We start from the raw sequence: 27,005 nt of genomic DNA, 5'->3' as shown, positions 1-27,005 counted from the left end.
CTGGAAGGCACACTGCCATTCTTTGTACCTCCTCACATGCCCTGTTTCTAAGTGTGGTAGCATTGGAGTTAGGGCTTCAATATAGGAATTTTGAGAGGACAACCCCTAACAGATACCATCTAGAATTGAATTCCAGTAGAAACAAGTAGTAGCCACCATCAGAGGTTTTGGGAAAAAGAATTTCTCCATGAATACAGATTTTTTCCTGTGAATTGAAGCAGGAGAATACTTTACCAGTATTTGATTTTGCAGTGGAACACATTGGCAAACATACTCTGGGAGTAAAGAGTAGGCTGCATTTTACTGCATGCCACTTGGCCAGGTGCTTTATTTTCTCATTGGAGAGCCACTGCTGTATGCCCAGTTAAAAAATGAGCATATCCAGCTTACGTGAATGATAAGTACGTTGTTCATTGGTCCTTTAACTTTCTGTTGGGATATGCTAGAAATCTCAAAGTTCAAGAAATAATAGTCTTGCAAAATGAAGAGTACTCTGTCATGGGTAAAAGAGATTTTTCTTGGAAAATATTTTATTTAAATTTTCTCCTTTTTTTTTGGAGACAGAGTCTCGCTGTGTTGCCCAGGCTGGAGTACAGTGGCTTCCCCTTTTTTTTTTTTTCTTAACAAGACCACAGAACAGAAGGTACTTAATTCTACACACCTTTTTTTTTAGAATACAGAGAATACAGTACTTTATGGTCACTTTTTTGTGAGTCACTTGATGGACCAAGGCTCTTCTTATTTATTGTATGTCAAGTGACCTCAGCCAATATTTCCCTTTTGAAGTTTAAATGGTCTTAGCTGGCCAGTGGGGCAATGCCTGTGTCTTTCCAACAAGAGTTTGTTAATCTTGGAAAGATTCCTTGCTTCCTGGCTCAGCAAGATGTTCCAGGCTCACTTTGTACCTTCTAGTCCTATAATTGGACTCAGCCTTTTCCCCAACCAGCCCTAGTTCCTTTTGGAGACCATAAGCTGTGTGCTTGGGTGCACTGTAGAGGTACCAAACTGTCAGATAAAATGCAGCTTTACAGATAAAGTCGAAGTCTTCTTGTGAAATGATGATGCCATCATTTTACATTTCCCTGATGATTTATGAGAACAACCATCTTTTGCATACATTTATTGGTCATTTGAATTTCCTTGTCTCCCAATGACTTTTTTTTTTTTTCTCTGAGACATGGTCTCAGTCTACTGCCCAGGCTGGAGTGCAGTGGCGTGATCTCAGCTCACTGCAACCTCTGCCTACTGGGCTCAAGCGATTCCCGGCTCAAGCGATTCTCATGCCTCAGCCTCCCAAGTAGCTGGGACTGCAGGCATGCACCACCACACCTGGCTAATTGCATTTTTAGTAGAGACTGAGTTTCATCATGTTGGCTAGGTTAGTCTTGAGCTCCTGATGTCAGGTGATCTGCCTGCTTTGGCCTCCAAAGTGCTGGATTACAGGCGTGAGCCACCTCATCTGGCCGTAAAGTTTCTCTTGGTTAAGGACAGTGGTTATCAAAGTGTTAGATCATCACTGTTAGCATTTTCTGGGAACATTTTAGAAATACAGATTCTTGGTCTCCACAGCAAGCTGACTGAATCAGAAACTCTGCAGGTGAAGCAATCATCATTTTAGCAAGCTTTCCAGGGGTTTGAGGTAAAGGTTGAGAACCATGAGTTTAGGAGAGGCTGTCCTTAATTAGAAATACTTGGAGGCCTAATGTTATTTAAATTTAAAAGGAGAAGGAAATATTTTCCTAGTGCCCTTATTCTTTGTTAGTTTGGTATAATCTATACTCATCCTTACACTGTTTGTTTCCATTGCTTTCAAAATTAATTTCCTGAAGATCATCACTGCTTTTGCTCATATATACATGCAATAGAAAATTTTGCTTTACTTTCAAATTACTAGGTGGATATGCAATGGGTGCAGGTTTTGGCAGAAGGTTGGGCAACCCCATTGAATGGCTTTATGAGAGAGAGGGAGTACTTGCAGTGCCTTCATTTTGATTGTCTTCTGGATGGTAAGACATTTTACATTCAAAATTATATTATATATGGCAGAGAAATTACATAATTGCAGAGATTTGTCACTGTTTACAAATAGTAGTAGGGTAACATCATAGTAGAGGTAGCATTATAAGACTAAGTTATATCAGTACCGAATGCTTTATTTAAGTGAATCGTGATACCTCATTTTTGTTTTTCCCTTTCCTGACTCTTATTTATTTTAGAGAGAGAGGGAAATCTGGGGATCAGGGCTGAGGATGGATTGTAAAACACATACAGTTATTCTATGCTGTTTTTGCCTGATCACTGTGGAAAGCTGCTTCCCACCCAGGGCATGTATGTACTGCTTTTTGTGGTACTGAAGCTCATGCTTGAGCCTTCTAATGAGGAATTGTGGAGTCCTAGTTAAGAAATTTTGAAATATGTGGCTAAAAATGTGGTCCTTTCTATTCTTTTAAAACATTAGCAAAAAATTGTCAAAGAAATTGATGTTGGCTAGGCGCGGTGGCTCACGCCTGTAATCTCAGCACTTTGAGAGGCCGAGGTGAGTGGATCACCAGAGGGGAGTGGATCACCTGAGGTCAGGAGTTCAAGACCAACTTGGCCAACATGATGAAACCCCGTCTGTAGTGAAAATACAAAACTTAGCTAGGCGTGGTGGTTTGTGCCTCTAATCCCAGCTACTTGGGAGGCTGAGGCAGGAGAATCGCTTGAATCTAGGAAGTGGAGGGTGTGGTGAGCCAAGATCATGGTGCCGCTGTACTCCAGCCTGGGCGAAAGGACGAGACTGTCTCAAAAAAAAAAGATGTCCAACATATTATCATTATAATCCAGCAGTCTTTAATTTTGTGTTGTATAGTGTTGGTAAGATTAATTTACTACCTTATGAAAATATTTTTAAATGTCACAGAACCCTACTATAATTGCTACCAAGTTTTTTTGTTTTGTGACTTCTTTTAACTGGGTGGTAAAATAGATATTAGAAAACATAATTCCTAATCATTCTTCTCAAGAAACTTTATCACAAGAACATAAAGATTAAATACTGCATTTTGATTTTCTTCCTTGGAACTAATCGCAGAGTCTTGTGGGCTACCTCCTTTATAATGATTTAGTCTTGGGCTTGGTGCAAATATACCTATTCATTTTCCATGTTACACTTTACCTACTGGTAGTAATTTAAAAAGCAGCCAAGCAGTTATCATTATTCTCATTGACATCTTTTGTTCAAGGAAGATATGCCATGATGTCCAAAAATATGATTTCTTTAGTATATAAATAGTCCAAATATGAATATGAGAGCACATTTTGTTTTTCTAACCTACAGATGAGGAGTAGAGAAAGGATTTTTACAGCTTGCAAGATTGCATGCTGAGACTGTGCGTTTAGTATCACTTACAACACATTTTGGTTTAAATGCAACCATTACTGTCTTTATTTCTTGGTTAGTGATAGCTGATATCAGTTTGAATTTGACTGTATTAAAAAAAGACTTTTTGGATAGTTCTGTCTTCCTATCTCAAGGATACTCAAGTATACTTAATCAACTTGTCACATAAATTGTAGTTATTATGTCATCCTGTTATCAACAAGGATTTAAGTTTTTCCTGAAAAGGCCAAGAAACGTAGCTCTTTGTCTGTTTCGTATATTGGAAAATTGGAAATGCACAATATATATTTGGTAATTTTAGGCTTAATCAGCTGATTCTTTCTTGTTAAATAGTTTGTTTTACTTATGTAATTCTATACCAAAATGTTGTACCCAAAGACAATTTGATTCTTTTAATTTTTGCTGTTCTTTTTTTTTTTTTTTTTTAACTTCTGAGCTCATTGCTTATTGTCCCTGTTCCTTGTAGCTTGTTCTGTCTTTTGTTTTTCTGTGCCAGGTACCAGTTGAATACTGTCACTGGACCCACAGCCTTTTATTATTTGAAAAGTGTCCCCTGAAGTGAAAGGTGGATCTAAGTAAAGCCTGTTGAGTAATCCAAGCTGTGTGCTTCATGTTCTTTTGTGCTCTGCAGGAGGTGTGATTAACTTGTCAGTACCTATAGTTCTGACTGCTACTCATGAAGATAAAGAGAGGCTGGATGGCTGTACAGCATTTGCTCTGATGTATGAGGGCCGCCGTGTGGCCATTCTTCGCAATCCAGAGTTTTTTGAGCACAGGAAAGAGGAGCGCTGTGCCAGACAGTGGGGAACAACATGCAAGAACCACCCCTACATTAAGGTGCTGAAAAAAACTCGCTGCATTTTATCTTGATTTGCCAGTGACATTTGTGCTGAAATGTGGGCATTTTCTGTGTATTGACTTTTCACTGGAATTGTTAGTATCTTGCAGAATAGAGATTGGACCTTAGATTAGTGTGATGAGTGTTTATGCTCTTGTCATTTTGGTCCAGATAAATATTTATTCAGCAAACATATTTTAAATCTCTATTATATACATGGCACTGAGCTAGGTGCTGATGCTGGGAATGCAGGGCCAGGGACACCACCGGCACAGTGTTTCAGCTCTTGGAGTATACAGTCTTGTCGTATGCTTAGGCATGTACTTATAATGAGCATGTGAGGTAGAGGCTAAGGGAGCCTTCACCAGGGTGGTTTGATGTGAAAGCAGTGAAATATAATTTCTCATCAAAGTACCTCATTTATTTTATGTGTATGTTGTATGTGCAATGTTATTGAAGTCAAATTTCTGTCAGTTGTTAGATGTGTTAAGGTAGACTGAGAAAGAAGCTGGGCGCGTTGTTGGCACAGAAGCCAAAGCCTCATGGGGAAAAGGAGGGCTGGAGCTGTCTTGTGAAGATGAACAGGTCCTGGAGGGTAATAGCTCCTCCTTTCAGATGCAGGGAAAGAAAGTAGTAAAATTGTAAGAAATTTGAGGTGGTGTGGAGATTGGAAGGCATGAATTTGTATCTAACTCAATGATCATTAATTCTTCAAAAGGTTAGGATTGGAGAACACAGAGTGTGGGGTGACCGAGGGCTACAAATTGTTCTGTTAATCAATGTACAATAATAATGAAAAGAATGTTTTTGTTACTTGAAGAGGTATAATTATTCGCATTGCTTTTGTTTGCCTTTCATATGTAAAGATAGTTATTTCACAAGTTTTCTGGGAAATCACAAAATCGATTCTAATTTTATAGCATTTCTTTTTTTTTTTTTGAGACGGAGTTTCGCTCTGTTGCCCAGGCTGGAGTGCAGTGGCCAAATCTCAGCTCACTGCAAGCTCTGCCTCCCGGGTTTACGCCATTCTCCTGCCTCAGCCTCCCGAGTAGCTGGGACTACAGGCGCCCGCCACCTTGCCCGGCTAGTTTTTTGTACTTTTTAGTAGAGACGAGGTTTCACCAGGTTAGCCAGGATGGTCTCGATCTCCTGACCTCGTGATCCACCCGTCTCGGCCTCCCAAAGTGCTGGGATTACAGGCTTGAGCCACCGCGCCCGGCCATTTTATAGCATTTCTAATGTCAATTTAGTTGATAAGTCAGATTTACCTCATTTAAGATGAGAGTAGCCTATAATGACTGTATTTAGCTTATATGAGAGAAATGTTTTTACTTATTTTGATCTCCGTTTCCATTAAATTTTTTTTCTTCCTATTAGATGGTTATGGAACAAGGAGATTGGCTGATTGGAGGAGATCTTCAAGTCTTGGATCGAGTTTATTGGAATGATGGTCTTGATCAGTATCGTCTTACTCCTACAGAGCTAAAGCAGAAATTTAAGGATATGAATGCTGGTAAGACATGGATTTAACTACCTAATAGAGGTTGGCTTGGAGAGAAAGTTCTAGAAGATTTTTTTCTAGTTCTTACTAAAATGTAAAACAATGATGAGTACAGGTAAATATAGCAGTGGAATATGTAAAGAAAGGTAGTCAATCAAAACTAACCTGTGTAGTTGCATTATAGTGGTATAACTTGATTTGACATTATTTTGAATACTCTGGAAGCTAAATGCTAATATAGAATTTACCTTTCATTTATTATAAAACTCACATGTTAAAGCTGAATGGAACTATAGAATATTATTTGAATAATTCACTCATATAAATATGCTTTATATGTCAGAATGTTTTACGTGACATATATATATGAATGTCATATATCTCAGAATGTTTTACGTGACATTCATATATTGGAAGTGCACAGTGTATATTTGGTGATGTATCATAGCAAATAATGATACATGAGCATTGTATCATACCATTGTACCAATGAAACATGACCATGATTTAAACAATAGAGAAAGTTGTTTAAAGCAAAAATTAAAAGAAACAACACTATGTGTAGAAATAATTCTCAAAACAATTCATCAGACTGTCTTTGGGTACAAATTTTTGGTATAGAATTACAGAAGTAAAAGAAACTTAACAAGGAAGAATCAGCTGGTTAAGCCTAACATCACCAAATATACACGGTGTACTTCCAATATATGAATGTCATGTATCGCAGCAAATAATGGAACAATGGAACTTTTATCATGTTCACTTCATTTAAAAAATGTTTGTGGATCTTTATATGCCAGTATGCCATGTGCTGAGGATCCATAAATAAGTACTCTAGGAGCTTATGGTATAGAAGAGAGAGACATTAGACAATAACAGAAAAAGTTGTTTAAGAGGAGAATACAGAAGCTGCAGATGCTGTTCTTTATAATACTGCTTTCTATATTATAAAGCACTCTAGGACAGGATTTTTATATCAAACTTCCTGCTATTAGGTCTTTGACACAGAGTTGGGTAAATGATGTGCTTACCTTGATGCACCCATACTTTTTCTATACCTGCAAATTGAAGATTCTGTATCAGGGAATAGCATTCACTGTAGATTTGGGGAGGCTTTTTTAAGCCTTAAAATTTGAAGCATGCTGCAGTTGTGCTCCTAATTAATTCCCACATACTGCAGAGATGGTTTGGCCCTAAGCACTGGTGCTGCTGTCTTTCATATTTTCTGTGTAGAAATCAGATGGATGTGACTGAGAAAGGGCAGGTGAATGTGTTTGCCTTTTTGGGGTATATAGCTGGCCACCAAGCCATGTTTGTGAACCAGAAACCCTCATTCCAAGCAACTGCAGAACAACTGGGAGAGAGCAGGCATTTCGTTTGTGTTTGTGTTAGTGTCGGCGAATTCCAGAATGCTCCTGGTAGGCATTCAGAGTTCTGTGTTCAGACTCTGCTTCACCACTTAGCAGTTATGTGTTTGTGGGGAAATTACTTTTCTCTCTAAGGCTCATGGACAATTGATGAGGATATTGATGGTACCTAAAGCATAACATTTTATTTTAAAAAGTGAAATGAGATAAGATGTGTAAGGGACTTTAAACAGTACTGTATGTAGTAGGAGATTAAGTTGTTGATATGGTTTGGCTGTCCTCCCAAATCTCATCTTGAATTGTAGTTCCCATAATCCCCATCTGTCATAGGAGGGACCCAGTGGGAGGTAATTGAATCGTAGGGGTTGTTTGCCCCGTGACAGTAAGTTCTCAGAAGGTCTGATGGTTTTATAAGGGGCTTCCCCTTTTGCTTGGTTCTCATTCTCTCTCCTGCCACCATGTGAGGAAGGACATGTTTGCTTCCCCTTCCACCATGATTGTAAGTTTCCTGAGGCCTCCTCAGCTGTGTGGAACTGTGAGTCAATTAAACCTCTTTTCTTTATAAATTACCCGGTCTTGGGCGTTTCCTCAGAGCAGCATGGTAATACAGGTGCCTTATTTTTTGTTGTGTGAACTGAAACTAGACTTTATTCATGTGAAGGTTAGAGCAAGAATATCTGTTTATACCTAAGCTCTGCTATCGACTGCTGAAATTTGAAGTGTTATGAACTTAATAAAATGGGTTAAGAACTGGAGGCCTCAGATGGGCCACCCACTCTTCAGTGCTCCATAGTTCCTACCTAGTCTGCTTAACTCATTCACATTTCTTTCTTGGCTCCTTTAGAGTTTTTGAGTGTGGGATCCCTTTTTACCCTTTTATACTTTACTCCTGAATTTGAAGCAAATACTTGGCTTAAATTACTCATACAGAAACTTCCTTGAGTGCTGTACTTGGTGCTGCCTGTGTAACAGCTCATTTCTCTTATTTTTTGCTAACATGTTTTAGGCCAAATATACAGGAATGAATAATGACTGATATAAGTTAATAATGATGTCCCACTCTTTTTCATCAGTGTGTGATTTAAGGGTCAATGCATTAAGTCATTTCTGGCCATTGAGCTCTAAGGAAGAGGGTTTTCAGGAAAGATTCTCTTTCCAACAGTTTGGCTTATGCCAAACAAATTCTGTTTTTTTCACCCTTCTCTTTCTTCCTGTTTTGGATGTTTGGAGTTCCTGCAACCATTTTATATTCATGAAAATTCCAAATATGCTAACTTTGTCCTTATACTGTGAGTTTATCATCCAACCAGGGAGTCATTTATCTCCAGATTTCTTATTCAAAGAGATAACATATATTCAAATTATTTAAGGTACTTCTAGTTGGGTTTTCTGTGATTTGCAACCAGAAGCATCTGGTAGTTTATTATCTGTACTCTTCCGTTTTCTGCTGGTGAACAGAAACATGTTTAATGGAGGACTTGCTGTGACCATGTTATTTAAATTTTTGCCAAAATTTGAATTCATACCTGGAACTGATGTTAGCAAATTAGTTGTTGGCATTGTTGAAAGGGTCTTATCAAGGAATTATTCATAATTAGGGACTTTCATATTACATCTGTTTTGCACTCTTCTTTGTGAGCCAAGCATTTTAAGTCATTTAGAGAATGTGTTGCATAATGAATGATTTCAACTTTGTTTAAAGTAGCTGAGAGCCAGTTATTAGCCTTACATCAAACAACACAAATTGGAGTGTTATTTTATTTTTCCATTTTTATACTGAGGCAAATAAGCAACAGACCAAGGAGTTTACTTTGTAGTTCTTGTTCACTCTTTTAGGAAGCCAATAACAAGTCAGTTCTGATGTGTTCAGGGGAGAGAAAGCAGGGAATTTATTTATTCATTTTCTTAATCTAGGATTTCTTTTCTTACCTCTTCCTCCTCCTCCTCCCCTCGTCTTAGAAGTACTTTGATTACCACATCTGGGCTACTGTCCTGTGCACAGCACTATCAGTGTGACTGTTCTTAGACCACTCTGTAGCTGGGAAGGATTGAGAAGTCTTTAATACCCACATTGGTGATTGCAAGGTGATACATTTCCAGATGGCAAGTTCTTTGAATTACCGATGATTGACCAATGTCCTGGAGGGGAAGAATGTATTTCACTTATGCCAAGTCAGAGCCTGTTAGTGTTTATTAAACATAGAATGTTGGCGTCCTGCTGATTGCAAAGGGAAGAGTTGACATAATTTCTTTCAGACTAGTGTGTGGTAGTACAGTGTTGAATAAATCTGAGAAAGCTTTATAGAGTTGCTGAATTACAAACTACATTTTAAGTGAGTAAATGGAGACATCAGAAGGATGTTTTAAGTAAAGTTAGGGATGGTACATGAGAAGACTGAGTCAGAAGCAGATCTATGTTTGGCTCTGAAGTGGATAGTGGATCTCAATGATAAGTGGCAGCAAGCCAGAGAGCTGAGATTGGGTGAGGGGAACCTGTGTCAGTTAGCTCCCAACAGGAAGCAGAAGGCACACTCAGATGAGGCTTTGAGCATAATTCAATGAAGCGAGTATTTAAAGAAGGATGGTCAAAGTTAAGGGAACCTACAAGGAGTTGCTGAGGTGTCCAGGGACTAGTGGCATTGAGCAGTGTTAGCCAGTCCCGAAGGGGGGAGAGCAGGAATCTGTGTTTCTGAAGCCAGGTGGGAGCTGTAGCTGTGGGAGGGCCGCTGGGCAGAAGCTGTTTGAAGCGTCACCGGCACAGCCAGAATCACAGTGCTGAGGCAGATGATAGTGGTGAGAAGAGTTCCCCCAAAACTTTTCTCCGACCATCCTCTGGTTGCCTGCTAATGCCTCTACCCTCGAGGCAGGAGGAGAACAGCCCCATCTAGGGGAAGCCCTGAGGGACCCCTGCGCTCCCTGCCCCAGGACACTAGAGAATAGATGGGGAGGGGAATGGCAAATAAGCAGCACAGAACCTTTATATACTGGCACAAAGCTTTATAGTCAACATCTTTAATTTGGAAGCATTTTTAGTTATGAGAATAGAAAATAGTTCATTGCTCCCATGCTTTAGAGTATAAATTTACCAGTTTGTGAAAAATTCTAATATCTTTATATTTGTTCAAGGGGCCCATCTCTTATTCCTTTATTTCTCTCCCCTCTCTCAAGCAGTTTGAGTAAAAGAAAGACTGTTAGTTTATGATAATCCCAAGGAAGGAGGAGAGATCAGATTGCTTTGTTCTTCCAGGTCCCTTCACAAAAACTCCCACAAAAACAAACATTAAACACACACACAACTCTAGTAACCCATCCCGTTGTCTTGTTTAGCTATTATATTGATTTAGGGAAAAACAGAAATGTCTGTTCTTGGAGCTTTGGGGTAGAGAGGCAAGATAGAAACTTTGGGTGGGAGGGAAGAAAGGAATTATTAATTACTGCTCTATGTAGTACAGTCTTATAGTGAAGTTAAGATCTTACAGTGAAGTTAAGAGGAAAGAAACGAGAAGATTTGTAATTCTGTGTTCAGTGGTTAGGGTGGATACTGGGGCTCTGGCTGTGGGCTGGGATGTGAAGCACAGTTCTGGAAAGTCTGAGGAAGGGTGACTAGGATTTAGGAGCACTGTCCTGCTCATCACCTCATTCAGTTATTTGCTGAGCTTCAGATGTCTTTGGATACTCAGCTTGGAAAGAGTAGAGTCTGGGTTGCTCTGCACCGTGCCACAACAGTCCTTGCTGGCAACGCCTCTAGATGAAGCGGTCTGTGGCTTGTCCTACATGTTTTCAGGGAATGCTGATATCTTCATTTCCTTCCTTGTCACACATACATGCTCAGAAAAACCTTCTTCACTTTCTTCTTTCTCTTCTACCTGCTGGAAGGAAAGGGATCAGACTTCACTTGTTTCCTTTAGTGTGTTGGCTCCTGGACTAGATGATAGGAAATCCAGAGGAAAGGGAGAGAACTTGCTCTACTGGGAAGTTCCTTCACATAGACATGCAGTACAGGAGAAGGAATAGGCTTTGGGGACCAGACCCAAATTTGGCTTGAGATGTGACAGTAATAGGAAAGGTAGAAGAATTGAGGGAAAGAAGGAGGTAATGAGCAATGTATATTGAAATAGTTTTTGTAATGCGTCTGTCCGGTGAACCGGAAGGAAGGACTTAGAGATGTGGCTAAGAGAAGCCATCTGTATGTGTGCAGTAATTGAACCCAGGTGTGGGGGTAAGCTTCCTGAATGAGTCTGTCAAGAAGGAATTTCATAGGGCCCAGCAGTAAGCCTTGTGGCTCCAAGAGAACCACAAGATGTCAGAAACAGGTGGTTAGACCAGAATGGCCAAGCGGAATAGACGTGTCATATGTTTGATTATAGCTGTGTAAAAATGTGTGCAACAAAGAGAAAAACTGGAAGATTGCACAAAACAAAAGACCATGCTTTCGGGACAGTGTGTTTGTGGATGATTTTCTCATCAAATTTTATTGAGTTTCATGGTTTTTACTTTAAGAAATGCATAGAGAGGCAGATGAGATATAAAAGGTTGGTGCCACAGTTAGAAGGCCTTAAGTGGTGTAGATTTTTATGTCAGTCAGTAGAGAGGTAAGGACCACTTAAATCAGGAAAGTGCCGTTTGAATTTGGCTCACGTTTCATCCTCACTGTTGATGAAACAGGAAGGAATTGCTTGAATCAATGAATCCAGTCCAGCAGTCTCATGTATAGGTGAAGACACCCATTCTTTCCTTCCCTCACTCTCTCCTCCACACTGTGGTAGTGCTGTCACCAGTCTTGTGGTAATAGTGTGGAGGAATAAGTGAAGGAATCTTGTCATGTCCTGCCGGAGTTGAAGGAAGTAAATTCCTTTTAACGTGTATTTATTGGGTAACGTCTCTGCTCCCCTGCTCTGACTAGACTGCAAGCCCCTGGAGGGCAGGCCAATTTCACTACTTCCTCAGGCTCAGCATGTCTCCAACTGCATTTGCATCCTGTCCCTGGTGGGTTTCTTCCCTGTCACTGGCTGTTGTGTGAAGTTGGGTAGGGGAAGAAGACCTGTTTGAAGACAGATCTTGTGAAGAGATGAGGAAGGCTGAGTGTGCTGGTAATTAGTCTGCTGCAAATGAGATGTAGGGAACAGAAGGGACTCATTACATGTGGAGGACAGGGCAAGAAAGGAAGCTGAGCCTCTGAGGTGGGTAATGGTGAATTGCTGGTGAGGCGCCTGTGCAGCACTAAGAGGCGGTTGAGGAGAGAGTAGTCTGAGTTTGGGTAGAGTTCTGGTTAGAAGACACAGTTTGTAAATCACTAGTACCTAGGGCTCTGCTCAGTGACCTCAGGCACCTGAGAGCAGAGTTGGGAGGGGCTTGACAGGGAGGGCGGCGTCTGTCCTTGCTATTGTCATAGTGTGGCTTTATTCACTAGTGTGTAGACTGTGGTCTATCAGATGAGCCTTCATGAGATGTCGCCATTATTTTTTGAGCACTTCCCTTCTTAGTGGTACAAAAAGGTGTTCCAGCTCATGTTGTACTTTCCTTGCCCCAGCTCTAAAAGCTGCCATTTGCCAAGGAGCTCTGGTTTATTTAAGTGGGGAATGGTATTTAGAATGTAAAATTTGGGCTTTTGTTTTGCTTCTTGCCACTGGGTAGTCATTGTTTGTAGGACCAAACGATGGTCCTATAAAAAAAAAAAAAGGACAAAATGAAGAGGGGTGTACGTGTGTGTATCTGTAGTTCTAGTTTGTCAAAAGGGATATTTTGGGATCTTTTATGTCCATATGTAAAACAAAATTTGAAGTACATTGAGAAGGATAGAAAAATGTGAGGTCTATTTCCCTCCTCCCATCCCAAAGCAAAATAATTTTAAATGCTTGTATATCAAGACTTTTCTGTTTTTTGTACCTAATGTCATATCAGCTATTTCCTTTGTGAAAACCAGCCCTGTTCTATTCATGTATATAGGTAACGTGAGGAACTTCCAAGAGTAGTGATCATGCTGTAAATCTTGGATTTTACATGATGTGACAAAACAAAAACAAAAAATCCCAGTTAAGTAGGATGCCACAGTCTTCCTGTGATACCTTTTTGTTATGGTAACAGAAGAGGGTCAGAATTGAGAATAAATTGGAGGAAATGTACTATTTGGCTTACAGATTGTTAGAGGAGAGAGGCTGTTCCTCTCTCTAAGTCGACCTTGGATCAGCATGGCATGATGCTTTGTCAGGTATTGTGAGGGCGGCGAAATACAGAGCTCCTCTAACTGGATTAGAAAGGTCTCCTGCTAGCAAGCACCAGGTAGGAATGAAGCCAGGGTTGTAAGCAGGAGATAAGGAGTTAACCAGTTTCATCTGTCTAGTAGTTTTCATTATTTTAAGGGATATTGTTGTTGCTAAACTATAACCTAGAATTCAGATCTTTGATCATAAAACAAAATATGGTTCTAGTAGAGCAGAGTAATCGTAAGTGAGCATGTTTGGACAGTAAGTAAATTTTTGAAACTACAAATATATGTCTCTACCTTTCTGTCTCCCTTAGTAAAGCATTATCTTAGGTCCTTTGGAGGGATTGATCTGATGGGTAACTGAGGCACAGACCAAAAATTTATGTCTGTGGTAAGCAGTGGATCCAGGGTGTTAGGACCAGAAAGTCTGATGATTGCTCTCATTTCCCATGAATGCAAGAAAGTAATTCTTATAAATCCATGATTGCTATATTACGTATCCTCAGATAAGTATGATTTACTTAATATTGTATAGTAGGAGTATAGGTCACGTTATCCTGGAGAAAATGGTCAAAGCAGTACTTTTTTTTTTTTTTTTTTTTTTACCAGTTTTCTGATTTCTGAGTTTGCATATGTTTGCTTAATCCTAAGTATCAAGTTTTAAGAAAAATTGCATATCTTTTGGAAGGTAATCTGTTAGAAGCATGCTATTCTTAACTCTGGAAATTCTCTTTTCAGATGCTGTCTTTGCATTTCAATTACGTAACCCAGTGCACAATGGACATGCCCTGTTAATGCAGGATACCCATAAGCAGCTTCTAGAGAGGGGCTACCGGCGCCCCGTCCTCCTCCTCCACCCTCTGGGTGGCTGGACAAAGGATGATGACGTTCCTTTGATGTGGCGTATGAAGCAGCATGCTGCAGTGTTGGAGGAAGGAGTTCTGAATCCTGAGACGACAGTGGTGGCCATCTTCCCATCTCCCATGATGTATGCCGGACCAACAGAGGTAGACTGCTTGTAAGATTTTCACTGCAGCAGTGTTAAAGCCACTCTTACTAACACAGCTAGTGTCACCATCCAATTGCTTTTTCTCTGCTGTGTAGGCCTGTTCCAAACATTTAGCATACATGACATCCTCTCCTGCTCATTAGGGATGTTCTCTGGATGTTAGGGACAGCCTTGAGAAAGGAAAGGTGGGGAGAGGTTTCACTTGCTCTTGTGGGTCTTAGTGCCGGTTGTGAAGGAGGGGATGTTCCCTGCAGACAGGGCTGGGTGTGTTTGGGAAGTTACACCACAAGCTCCTCTTGTAACTGCTGGCCACATTGCAGACACAACAACAACACTGATCTTGTCCCATTATCAAAGTTCTAGGTCTTTGTTAAAGAGGGGAGCTAGGCAAAGCCTGTTTGTTTATATTCTTCTCTGTGTCCTTGTGTTTTCAGAGATAGGCACATTCCTTTCCTCTAGGTATAGGATGGGCACCTCTGGAATGAGGGTCTTTTGACCTACTTCAGGGGAAGATCTACATTTTATGACTGCCTTAGGGGAAGGTGAGAGTGGCTTGGTTTTTTCTGCTGTTTTCTCCAGTGCCAAGGTGCCATATTTTGGAGTAGTGTGTCCTGAACCATATCAGTATGCTAGCTGCAGCAACTCCTCCCCTGGCCTCAGATTCAACTCTGCTCACTACCCGCAAGAGCATGGTCTAGTGGAAATAATACAAGACTGTTGTCGAGCAGTCCAGGCACAGTTCTGGGCCTGGGTTGCCACCAGCTGGTTTGTAATCTCACATTAGACTTCTTGAGACCTCTCTAGACTATGTTTAAGTGCACAGTAAGTGGTATAGGTAGGACTAAGGATGCTTTAAGATTCTGTCCCGTTCTGATCAGTTCGTAATTTGTCTTATTTTCTTTTAACTTCACATTGAAGTATATATATATACACACACACACACACACACACATATGAGAAAGTATATATGAAAAAGTATATATGATTTGAGTTGCAGACGTATTAAAAGAAAAAGCACGTCTTTCATAGATGCAAGTAAATGAATTTTTCCCATTGGAACAGCGGCATATAATCAGCTTCCAGATTAAAAAAAAAATTTATCAGCACCCAGAAGTTTTTCTTCTTGCCCCTTTCTGTTCACTATTTGTCCTCCCCATAGGAGTCATCAGTACCCTCACATTAACATCATAGGCCCAATTAGCTTGTGTTTAAGATTGGATACTCTGGGAGCAGACTCTGAGAGTGAGGTGAGAGTTCAGGAAGTCTCTTAGGGAGAACTCTTGGGATCAACACCTCTGGAAGGGAAGAGAAAGGAAGGGAGCAGGATTTTGTAGAGGGGGAGGTCGAGCTACAGGTCATTCTCAGTGGAGGCTTTAGTTGAGTCCATGGGGAGCTCTGGAAAGGCCCTTCAGAGATGTCCAAAGTTGCATGGGAAATAGGCTTTATACCTCAGTGTTTCCAGGGGTTGGCTGCCCATGGGAGGGGGCTTACCTTTGGGTGCTGCTTCTCCTTTCAATAGAAGCAATTTCTGAGCGGGGTGACAGCTGCTGGGTGTCTGCTGGCAGCCGAGAACCTGGAGAGCCCGCTCCCTTCCTGCAGAAGGCCTGAGTATTGCATCACAGCATTAAGTCCAGCTGGTTTTTAATATTTCTGTAATTCAAATCATACCACATATGCTCTTTTGTGTCTGGCTTCTTTCACTTTACATTGTGCTTGTGAAACTCACCTCTATTGTTATGTAATTAGTGGCAGATTGTTCATTCTTGGGGCTGTGTGGTGTTTCGTTGTGTGATTATACCCAATATTGTTGATGGGCATTTGGGCACTTTACAGATTTTTGCTCTTAAGAATAGTGCTGGCGTGAAGATTTTAGTGCATGTGTTTTTGTGGACATTTCTGTTGGTTATACCAGGGAGGAGAATTGCTAGGTCCTGGGATATGTATTTGTTCAGTGTTAGTAGATTCTGCCAGTCAGTTTTTTGATGTGGTTGTACCAGTTTACACTCCCATCAGCAGTGTATTGCCTCATCAGTACTTGAGTATCCTTTTCATTTTAGCCATTTTGGTCCTTTAGTCCTGATTACTTAGCCAAGCACTCTGTAATACTTTTCCTATTTCTTAACCAGCCTCAAAAAATGTCCTCATTGAACCAGTTTCACTGAAATGGAGTCTTAGTAAATGCGTTGTAGTTATAAAGGATTGAGAAATAGAATATAATGATAGTCCATATTTTATTGATTTCTTTTTGTATTTTTCAGACAATATTCTGAATGCTTTACATATGTTAACTAAATCCTTATAAAGATTGCTAGTTAATGTATAACTTATGTAAGTTATTTGTTTTAAGTTTTATGTTAGGTTTTATAACTTGTGTTATAAGGATTAATCCTTATAAGAGGGTAGGTATTATTGTTATTCACAATTCATAGCTGAGGAACCTGAAGTAGGGAGGTTAAACTGTGTTCGAGATCACATAGTAGTAGTAAATGGTAGAGATAAAATCTGAACCTAAGTAATCTGGCTCCAGAGCTATGTACTATAATTTCACATAATTTTTAATATTATTATATAACATTAAGATATTTTTAAAAATGTGTAGCCACATCTTTTTTGAAAAGACTAGAAATAAATTCTTATAATATCCTATAAGAGTTCCAAAATAGTGAGTTAGGATGGCCCTAGCAACATTCGTTAGAGGTGGAATCTCCAAACAAACTTTTTTTTTTTTCAGAGCCTAGAGGTGTGGGTTGTGATATCCTTTGTATAATATGTATTCTTAATCTTTGTATTCTTACAATACCTGACTCGTGATATTGGTATTATCTGCCTATATTTCTGTTGTTGAGAGGAGCAAATAGGATCAATGTAAATCATTTAACACATTGCCTGGCTTATGACAATATGTGGCAATTGATATAATTGGCTTCCTTTAAAAAACTACTTTGCTGCAAATTCTCAGCATTTCTAGGATTCTGGCCCCACATCCAAGGAACTGTCTATATCTCCAGGCTGCTTCGTAAGTCTATGAAGTCCTAGAGTTTGATTATGACAGGGAGCCTGGGATGACCTACTGCCTAACAGGTTTCATGTCGGAGAGTGTGTCCTAGCCCTGATTTGGGATATCCTTTGGTGTTTAATAATGTATAAAGCTAATATAAAGAAATTGAAAATACCCATTTTTTGAGTGCCTATGCATGTGTCACTCACTGAATAGCTGCTTTGCATGCCTTAGGTTACCCCACAACTTGGTGAGGAAGGTTTTATTCTTGTTTTACCAGTGAGATTACTGAAGCACAGAGAGGATAAGTGACTTAACTGTAGTCTGTCAAAGAAGACCAGAGCTGTACAGTGATTAAAGTAATAAAAACAGAACTTTATTCAGGAAGTATTGCAACAGGAGAATAAAGACCTCGGTATAGAACTGGGCTCAACTCTGAATACAACATAGACAGGTGGGGATTGATAGCCAAGGACAGGGTGGAGGTAAGTGGATGGAAAATTACTGAGAGGAAACATTGGAAGCAGGGGATTCTGGGATAAGTGGGATTCTTGCTGAAGGCAGGCCAGGATCATCAGATACCCGGGAAGTGGGTGGAAGATAAGGAATTTGATCAGATAATGAGGGTGAGCAGATACTGAGAACAGAGGATTCTCAATAAACAAACTTGGCAAGATTTTTGCTACAGTTGGGCAATGCAGGCCTGATAAGGATGGACAGCAAAGGTCAAGGCTTAGAGGGCTCAGAGGAGCCTGACTGGTTAGTGTCTGTCTAGGAGACACACAGAACTGAGACTGAAACTTGGGCCTGTTTTTTTTTCCTTCTAGGGCTCCTTGCTGCCAAGAAGCCTCAAAGTAACTTTGGGCTTTGGCATTTGGAGGCAAGGCCAAGAAGTTAGTTGTTCTGGGTGCCTACAGAGCTCCCAGGTTTTCTAGGGAGACTAAGAGGCATGTTAAAGCTGTGCCTGCCTCTACATCTCTTGTCTGGAGTGTGTATTGTGAGCGTAAGAGATGTGGTTCTTTTCAGGAAGGCCCAGCTCTGATGCCTGAGCAAAAGGTGGTTTTTTAACTGCTGAATTTGTGAAGAATAAGCTTTAGAAATTCTAGTAAACATCTTAATATTTCAGACCATGAAGTGTTTTAATGTTTCTGGACTGGCAGTATTTAGGCTGTTGGATTGCGCTACTTAGGAAAAGTGTCTCTTTTTCTCAAGGACCTAACTTGTGTATTTGACTTATTTGGCTTATTTGCAGCCATAAGTGAAGAATTTTTTTGTAATAAAGAAAACACCCTCATTTTTGTAGCTTTTCCAGTGACATCGGGAAAAAGTCTGTCAGTAATGCTTATTTGCCAGCTAATAATAATAAAATAAAAACAATGACTCTTCCTTTAATCGTTTTCTGTAGGTCATTTAGAAGGCATTGGTACCAGATTTGTTTCCTTAGCACAAATGCTTTTCAGAACCATGAGCAGCTGTTAAGCCTATTTGGTTATCAACAGGATGTTCCTGATTTTCCAGTCTGTAAAGATTTTATGGCTTGAATCCTAAATTCCATTTCAGGAATGGAGGAGGCGAGGATGTGGAGGAAGTGTTAACTTTCTAATGCTAAAATGGTGTTATAGATACACATTTTGTCTTTGTGAGGTATTAATTGACTATGTAGGAAATTCTGTTTGTCTCATCTCACTAAATACTAAGTCCATTTTTGTGAAGGATAAATAATGCTTTCTAAGACCTGTGACATGAAAGTGTCAAAGGTAAGATGTTTTTGAGAATGTGGATATATGTTACAAACAGATACACCCTCGGTTTATGAAGTTTTAATGAGGATTACCAGTTGAATTTGGGGGAAAATAAAGTTGGAGGTAGAGATTATCCTTTACCATGAAAATTACCCATGCACTGTTAAATGACTCTTTAAAAGAAACTGATTCTGTGTAAGTGAATGGATACCCTTCACCAGGGACAGTAGAACATACTGTGACATGGATGCCAGTGTGCTTGTTTAATTAGTCCATGCTTTACACCAGTATTTGGAGCAATGAGTAGGGTGTCTGTTAGGATATAAACTTGTTCTTCCCTCTATGCACTTCCAAGAGCTCTAGCAACTGATGTTACTTCTTGAGATCTGAGTCTAATTATACAAGCCATAGACACTTAAGTTTTACTTGTACCTTTGACTCTCTTTGGGGGTCTTTGATAACTTTGTCTTCTCATTTATCTTGTTCCAAAGTTTCTTGAGTAGTATGATACCGTTCACAATCTCTTTTCCAAAATCTTTAGGATTATGTATTACTTATTTCTCCTGATGGGTCTGGGATGGTACCCCCATATTAAAGCACATTAATATTCCTGTAGCAAAGTGAATGGTTTTTCTCACAAATAGGATCGGCAAAAAGGCTGATTGAAACTTCCTCAGTTTTGATCAGGTTTTGCTACCAAGTGAGTTACAAAACTGGGTTTTTAGATTTCAGAAGTTTGGATAAGCAATTGTGGGCCTGTACCACAAATGCATTTAGAGTGTGTTGATTTACTTTGAAAGTAATTTTGGGGATTCCTGTAGTCTATTTTATATACTTTTAGCTTATCTATGTCTTGAGAACTGAACTTATTTCATTAGGAAACATCAGATTTTGCAGGTGTTATAGGTTGCTTTTCATAGGGAAACAAATGTCATTTTTTTTTCTCTTAATAGAGTTTCAGTTCAGAATTTGTTCTTTCTTGTTTCTTACTAAAGCAGTATCAAATTCAGATTTGTCTGTTAGTCTGAGTTTTCGGGTTTTCCTGATGTCCCAGCTAGGTAATCTATACAACTTCCTCCCTAAGTGTCCTTGACACAGTGTCAGTAGCTCATTATGAATAGGAATGTGTGGGTTTTGGGATTGCACAGACTCAGGTCCAAAGACTTGATCCTTCACTAGTTCATTTTGCAGCTAGGATATGTTATTTGAATTCTCCAAGTCCCTGTTTTCTTATTTGTAAAACAGGAATAATAACTATCTTATTGATTTGCTTTAAACATTAAATAATATTTATAAAACATTTTGTACAGTGACTGGCATATTAGGAAGAGCTTGTTGATTGTTACCTAGTTTAATTTCCTCTTCTCACCCTAATGAAGGACCTCATGAAATATTTTCCAGTGCCTTATAACCATGGTTGCCTTCCTCTGTTTTCTTAGAATAATAATCAGTGGGAGGGCAGAGAGCCTCTTGAGGGCCCCTGGGTTTGAGGAGCAGGAAGAAGAGGTGGAGGCTGAGCGTTTCTGGGCTTGCTGTCTCTACTTTGAGCCCCTGCTCTGGGAGGGCGGATACTGTCCTCACCTGACTGGGGGTCTGGGCTCAGCCAGGGCAAGGTCACTTCCAAGAATAAAATTAGTTTGGTTGCTGATTGTTCTGAAAAAAATGCAGCTCTTACATTTGAGGTATATCTTTTTGGAGATTGAGACATTATCCTTAAAGATAAAGGAAATTTGGAGGAAATTCTGTATGTCTTGTATTGGACCTCATATACGAAATGAATAATTCAGACTCCATAATCTAGACTCCCTTTCAGCCCTTAAAATTGTTTGAGAGTTTTTGTATGTTTAATTCTCTCCTACAAGATGAAGAATGAAACTTCTAAGTACCTTTCATAATTTTTGCATTGCAAACTAGAAATGTGACTCTCATGAGGCAACTGTTCAGTATCAGTGCAGAGTAATAGAACTTAATAGAGGCACTTAGAATATCAGTTGTATTAGTACAAAGAAGACCAAAAGCCACAGTATCAGGAATCTGTATGTTGGGAGAATGAGCCTTGCCTTTCACTTGCCTGTCTAGATTCTCCCAGTCAGCTTGAAGAGTTTAAAATAATTCCAATCTCTGGAAAATCAAGAGGTAGGCCACTATGATTTAGGAATTTCAAGAAAATGTATTAATGCTAGATAATGTACAACCAAGATTAGGGATATTTTAATATGGAACTCATCAGATTAATTAAGGTATAGATTTTTTACACAGCAAAATTAGGTAATGCATTTGACTTCCTAAGGAATTTTTATAGCATTAAAACAAATACATTTTTGACAGTCTAGAAAATAATATTCAAACATTTACTAAAACAAAGTTTCTGTGCCTGATGTTCTTTTATAAACCCTTTGAGTATATAAAGTTGGCCTTAGAGAATGTTGACTTTAATAAAGTTTATTACACTTAAATAAATGCAGATTTTGATGTGAAGATATAAAAAAAAAAACCACTTAAGTAGGACTTAAAATTTAATTGTTCAATTCATTATTCTCAGTATTTTTAATTCAGAAAAATTGAAAATGTCATGTATCTAATCTACCAGATTTCTGGAACAGTGAAATTTCTCAACCGTTAGGTGTGGGGAGAGAATGGTTTAGTGGTAGTGGTATATGTAAGTGGTATAGTCCATTTTATAATTTTATAATGTAACTTTAAATTTGAAAAGTAGGTTTTTAATTTGTTTTTGTTTTAGAAACTACTGAAAATAAAATTTACCAAAGTCTTTGCCAGGTTTGGAATTGGGGAGATAAGTGATAGACACTATTTTCAAATGGATTTGGAATGTATATAAACATCAGGTTTATAAAAAGGGGCATGAATTAAAAGGTTAAGAAACTCTTCTCAATAACATGCCATATTGGGATGAATCTAGAACAATTCTAACTCTGAAGGATTTTATATTATAAATGTTGTGTGTGGAGATATGTAACTGAGGTTCTTATCTGTCAGCAATCATTGACTTATTAGTCATGTGGTATCTTAACCTATGAACGATGGCAAGGAGAAGCCATTATAGAATTAAAATTTTCATAAATAAATTTTTTAAAGCATTGACTATAATTTGGATCAGAAACTACTTGCCTATTCTCACTAATGGATAGTAAACTTAACTAATTCTTACTGGTATGACTCACACTATGGAAATTAAGTAAAAATTTGAGTAAACCTTAGCTCCACAAATGTCCTTGGGAAGGAAATTTTGAGACAAATATCTGTTTATTTTAATTATAGTTATTTATTTTTAGTAACCCATATTCTGCCTTCCATTTTGATAAGACAATTCTCAAACCCTATCTAAAGGTGAAATGAGATAATTGTTGAACCTAAGTATATTTATTTGAATTTGGTCCTTCTGGCCTCCCCTGCTTTTTCATTTTCTTGAATAAGGCAGTGTGGAAATTTTGTACCACGTCGTGAATCAGGTCCACACTGGGGATGTCATTATTCTGTTTCCAGAGTGTAAGGCAGGGCTTACACTCCAGAGTGTTACCCGTTTGGTCTCTTAGAATCCATACTTCTCATCACTCTCATTCCTCCTCTTGCTTGAGTTGCACGCTTCTGCTGTCGTTTCACTAGTAAGCGAATTCAGCGAATGATTTTCCAAAATCAGATTCTCTAGGGCATGATCATTGTGATAGAGATCAAGGCCTAGAATGTTTGTTTTGTTTCTCCACAATGTTTCTATTATGTATTTTGTATTGTAAAACTGCTTCTTAAACTTCCTATATTATAAATATCTTCTTATGTTAATTTAAATATTGATCTTTTTTGAAATCATGGCACAGTTCCCTGCTGTTTAGGAATTTAATTCAATAACAACACCCAATTGAAGGACCTTTGGTTTAGTTTCTGTCTTTTGACAACCTGTAATGAATCCTAAAGTGAACCTTTTTGCATATTTGCCTCACAATATTTCTGGAATTGAAATTGCTTGGGGTTTTTGACAAATTATCAAAATCTTGCCTTTCAGATGTCTTATACCCAGTTTTCTTTCACATAAGCAGAGCAAAGTAGTGTAATACTGTTTAAAAAGGTAATCACTGTGCACTCACACCTGCTTTGTCACTGACTTTGAAATGCTGGAAGCTTGAAAGTTTGTGACTGACAAGATAAATAGAGAAGCACACTTACTAAGCCGGGGTCTCTGTGTACCTATGTCACCAAGTCCATGAAATACCACAGCTTCCAGAAAATGCAACTGTTGTGCTATTTTGGGTGATAAGAATATTTTAAAGTCTTTATAAAGTAATGTTTATTATGTAATTTTTTAGTTTCATGGTCCCAGCATGTAGATTATTCTTTCTGTAGGGTTATTACCAGCATATAGATTTATGTTAGTGGTTTTATTTTTAAAATGTTAACTCACTGGTCACCTCCTATTGTTTCTCCTTTTTGTTTCCTATAATTGCCTCACTTTATCATAAAAAACAGTTTGTAGGAGATTGGAAGTATGTAGAGGAAAACAATCCTTATTTGTTCCACCTGTTTCCTTTAATTATTGGCCTGCTTTTAAATGCAGAGGTCATTGAATTGACATGTTGGATGAGCATCTTCTTGGCTTTGTTGATAACAAAAAGAATCATATTTGTGGAGATATTTTTCCCTTTAATTCTTTTGTTTATTTTAAACTGTACCCTAGTGAAAAAACATCAGCAAGTGTATACCATATTAATGCTTGGGAATAAAATACAGTATGAAAGTTTAAATTTTTTTCCCCTATCTCTCACTTTTTGTTTTTAGCAGTCATCTTTAGGGAACATGTCTTTTTCAGACAGTAGGTTTCTCTGGTCAAGGAACTGGAAATTGATGAAGTCTATCTAAGGAAGTGTATTCATGTTTTGGTCAACGCCAATAGAATATAAAAAAGAAGGAAAAATAAAACATTTTAGAAAAACTTTAAAAATATATCTAGAATAGGCTGGGCGTGGTGGCTCACGTCTGTAATCCCAGCACTTTGGGAGGCCGAGGCGGGCGAATCACGAGGTCAGGAGATCGAGACCATCCTGGCTGACATGATGAAACCCCATCTCTACTAAAAATACAAAGAAATTAGCTGGGCGTGGTGGCGGGTTCCTTAGTCCCAGCTACAGCTACTGTGGAGGCTGAGGCAGGAGAATGGTGTGAACCCGGGAGGCGGAGCTTGCAGTGAACCGAGATTATGTCACCGCACTCCAGCCTGGGTGACAGAGCGAGACCCCGTCTCAAATATATATATATGTCTAAAATAGTGTAGAAATTTTGGATCTTGTGAATATTTTTCTTAAATTTAGCCATCTTTTAATTTTTTTTCCAACTTGTGTAATGTATACAAAATCTTATGGTTCATATACTTTGGAATACGTTTAAGCAGTGTGAGTTAGGAACCCTATGCACCAAATTAGGTAAAATATGAACTACGTTTTAAGAAATGCATTTCTTTGTTTATGTTTATTTTAAATGATGTGTAGATAACATATCTTGTTAATTATGTCGGTAAATTTGAAGCTTAATAAAATGTTCCCCCATTTACTTAGAAAAAGTAAAACATAGTAGGAATGTAAATTAATATTACTTCCTAAAAATATCTTGAATGGACCTCAAATGCACAGAATTGGATTAATCATAATCTGTGATACATGATGCCTTGTCATTAGCCTCTGAATTAATTACTCTTTTTAATTTTGATGATGTATGTATTTGTTATTTTTAAAAACTATTTAATGGCCAGGCATGGTAGCTCACACCTGTAATCCCAGTACTTTGGGAGGCTGAGGTGGGAGGGTCATTTCAGCACAGGAGTTTGAGACTAGCCTGGGGAACACGGCAAGACCTTGTCTCTACAAAAAATAAAAAAATAGCCGGGCATGGTGGCTCATCCCTGTGGTCCCAGCTACTTGGGAGGCTGAGATGGGAGGATTGCCGAGCCTAGGAGGCTGAACCTGCAATAAACCATTTTCGTACCACTGCACTCCAGCCTGGGTGACAAAGTGAGACCCTGTCTCAAAACCAATAAACAGACTATATTATGAACAACATAGAATTGCTGCTAACGTGATAAATATGACTTATGTCTAACAGGTACTCCTACCAATCCCATTCTCACACTGCCATTTCCATCATCCACTGCCCCCCACCGCCCAAGTAATCTCTGTCCTGAATTTTGTATTTTTTCCCTTATCTTTTTTTTTTTTTTTTGAGGTGGAGTCTCGCTCGGACTGGAGTGCAGTGGCCAGATCTCAGCTCACTGCAAGCTCCGCCTCCTGGGTTTACGCCATTCTCCTGCCTCAGCCTCCCGAGTAGTTGGGACTACAGGCGCCCGCCACCTCGCCCGGCTAGTTTTTGTATTTTTAGTAGAGACGGGGTTTCACCGTGTTAGCCAGGATGGTCTCGATCTCCTGACCTCGTGATCCGCCTGTCTCGGCCTCCCAAAGTGCTGGGATTACAGGCTTGAGCCACCGCGCCCGGCCATTTTTCCCCTTATCTTTACACACATACACGCACAGTTTTATTTCATGTACATATGCCTAAATGATATATTGTTTCACTTGCTTCCAACTTTATATTGTGTTTTGGGACTTGCTTTCATTGCTTATGGCACTTATGGGTACACTTATGTTACTAAGATTCATGTGCCTTCTGTATAACATATATGTCATATATGTGACATAGTATTTCATTCTGAAAATATACCACAATTTATCTGTTTCCCATTGTTAAGTATTTATGTTATTTCCTTTTTTATTGGGTGTGTGCTATTTTTGTTTTATGTTGTTTTTGTGCATGTGAGCAAAGTTTCTTCTAGGAATGGAATTTCTAGATCCTGTGAAATGCAAATATCCAACTTGAAGTGGTAACATAAAATTATTTTTAAAAAAGATTGTATCAGTTTACACTGTCACACTCTGAGTGATAAAACTGAAATGATCTGCAAGTTATTTGACAGTTATCACCTTTTGGGGGAAGTGATTTGATAATGTGTAGCTAAAGTGTTAAAATTACATGGTTTTTGGCTATCCTTTTTCTTAAGAAAATAATCAGATCTCTTCATGTCCTACATCTCAGTATGATGATTCTGTTCTCTGTATACTACCCTTGTGATGATCTTGTCTCATTTCCTGGCTTTAAATACTTTCTCTATTGCTTATTTTGCTTAAGTATCTATCTCTAATTCACATCTCTTTTCTAAACTTCAAACCCATATATCCAGCCACCTGAGACTTGAATTATCAAATAGTTCAAACTTATTTAAAATGTTAACTGCCTCATTTTACCCCTTTCATATCTGCTTTATTTATAGCCCCTCCCCATCTAAATTGATTACTGTACTTTGAAAAATCTTGGAATCGTCCCTGAAAAATCTTGGAATCATCATTAACTCCTCTCTTTCTGTTATTCTCCATGCCTGATCTATCTACAAAAATGCTGCTGCCGCCTCTTTCAAAATATATTTGAATTCTGCCATGGTTATGATGGAGTAACTGATACTTGGCTTTGCCCTCATACATTAGACTTGCCCTCTTGCTGCAAATGGTAATAAAATTAAGTGTGTAAATCGCCTGTTTAAAAGAATTGGAAAATAAGCAGTGCAGGAAAATGATCCCTGAGAGATGGAAAACACACAAAATAGACCCCATCTTTACCCTGGTTCTCTGCCTGGAGACAATTTCCAGTTGGAACCCCAGTAGAGGACAGTGGTCCTGTTGAGCTAAGGAAGCAGAGATTTTGGAGCTGCTGAAGCAGACATGCTGAGTATTTACAGGAGTGGAGGGGCAACAGGAGTGCACTAGTGTCTGCATTAGGAGGGCCACAGTGAAGTGGTCACTGGGCTCAGACCATGGCTTTGAGATCGGTGAAGAACTGTGTGCATTGTGCTTGCTGCTGGAATAGAGTGCCGCCAGATATTCCCATACACAGCGCCACTGACAGATTATACAGC

General features: G+C 39.0%; 1 protein-coding gene across 2 annotated transcripts in view; it reads left to right on the top strand.

Annotated features, from left to right (window-relative positions):
- Nucleotides 1-27,005, top strand: part of PAPSS1 (3'-phosphoadenosine 5'-phosphosulfate synthase 1) — a 108,969-nt gene that overhangs the window by 60,767 nt on the left and 21,197 nt on the right. For both annotated transcript variants that reach the window (XM_011945720.1, XM_011945721.1), the window contains exons 7-10: nucleotides 1,895-2,006; nucleotides 4,014-4,219; nucleotides 5,598-5,733; nucleotides 14,032-14,300. In XM_011945720.1, coding sequence (XP_011801110.1) covers nucleotides 1,895-2,006; nucleotides 4,014-4,219; nucleotides 5,598-5,733; nucleotides 14,032-14,300 — 723 coding nt within the window. The remainder of the gene's footprint in view (nucleotides 1-1,894; nucleotides 2,007-4,013; nucleotides 4,220-5,597; nucleotides 5,734-14,031; nucleotides 14,301-27,005) is intronic.

Source organism: Colobus angolensis, unplaced genomic scaffold (assembly GCF_000951035.1).
Source record: "Colobus angolensis palliatus isolate OR3802 unplaced genomic scaffold, Cang.pa_1.0 Scaffold244, whole genome shotgun sequence".
NCBI classification, from domain to species: Eukaryota; Metazoa; Chordata; class Mammalia; order Primates; family Cercopithecidae; genus Colobus; species Colobus angolensis.
This window is presented reverse-complemented; position numbering and strand designations above follow the sequence as displayed.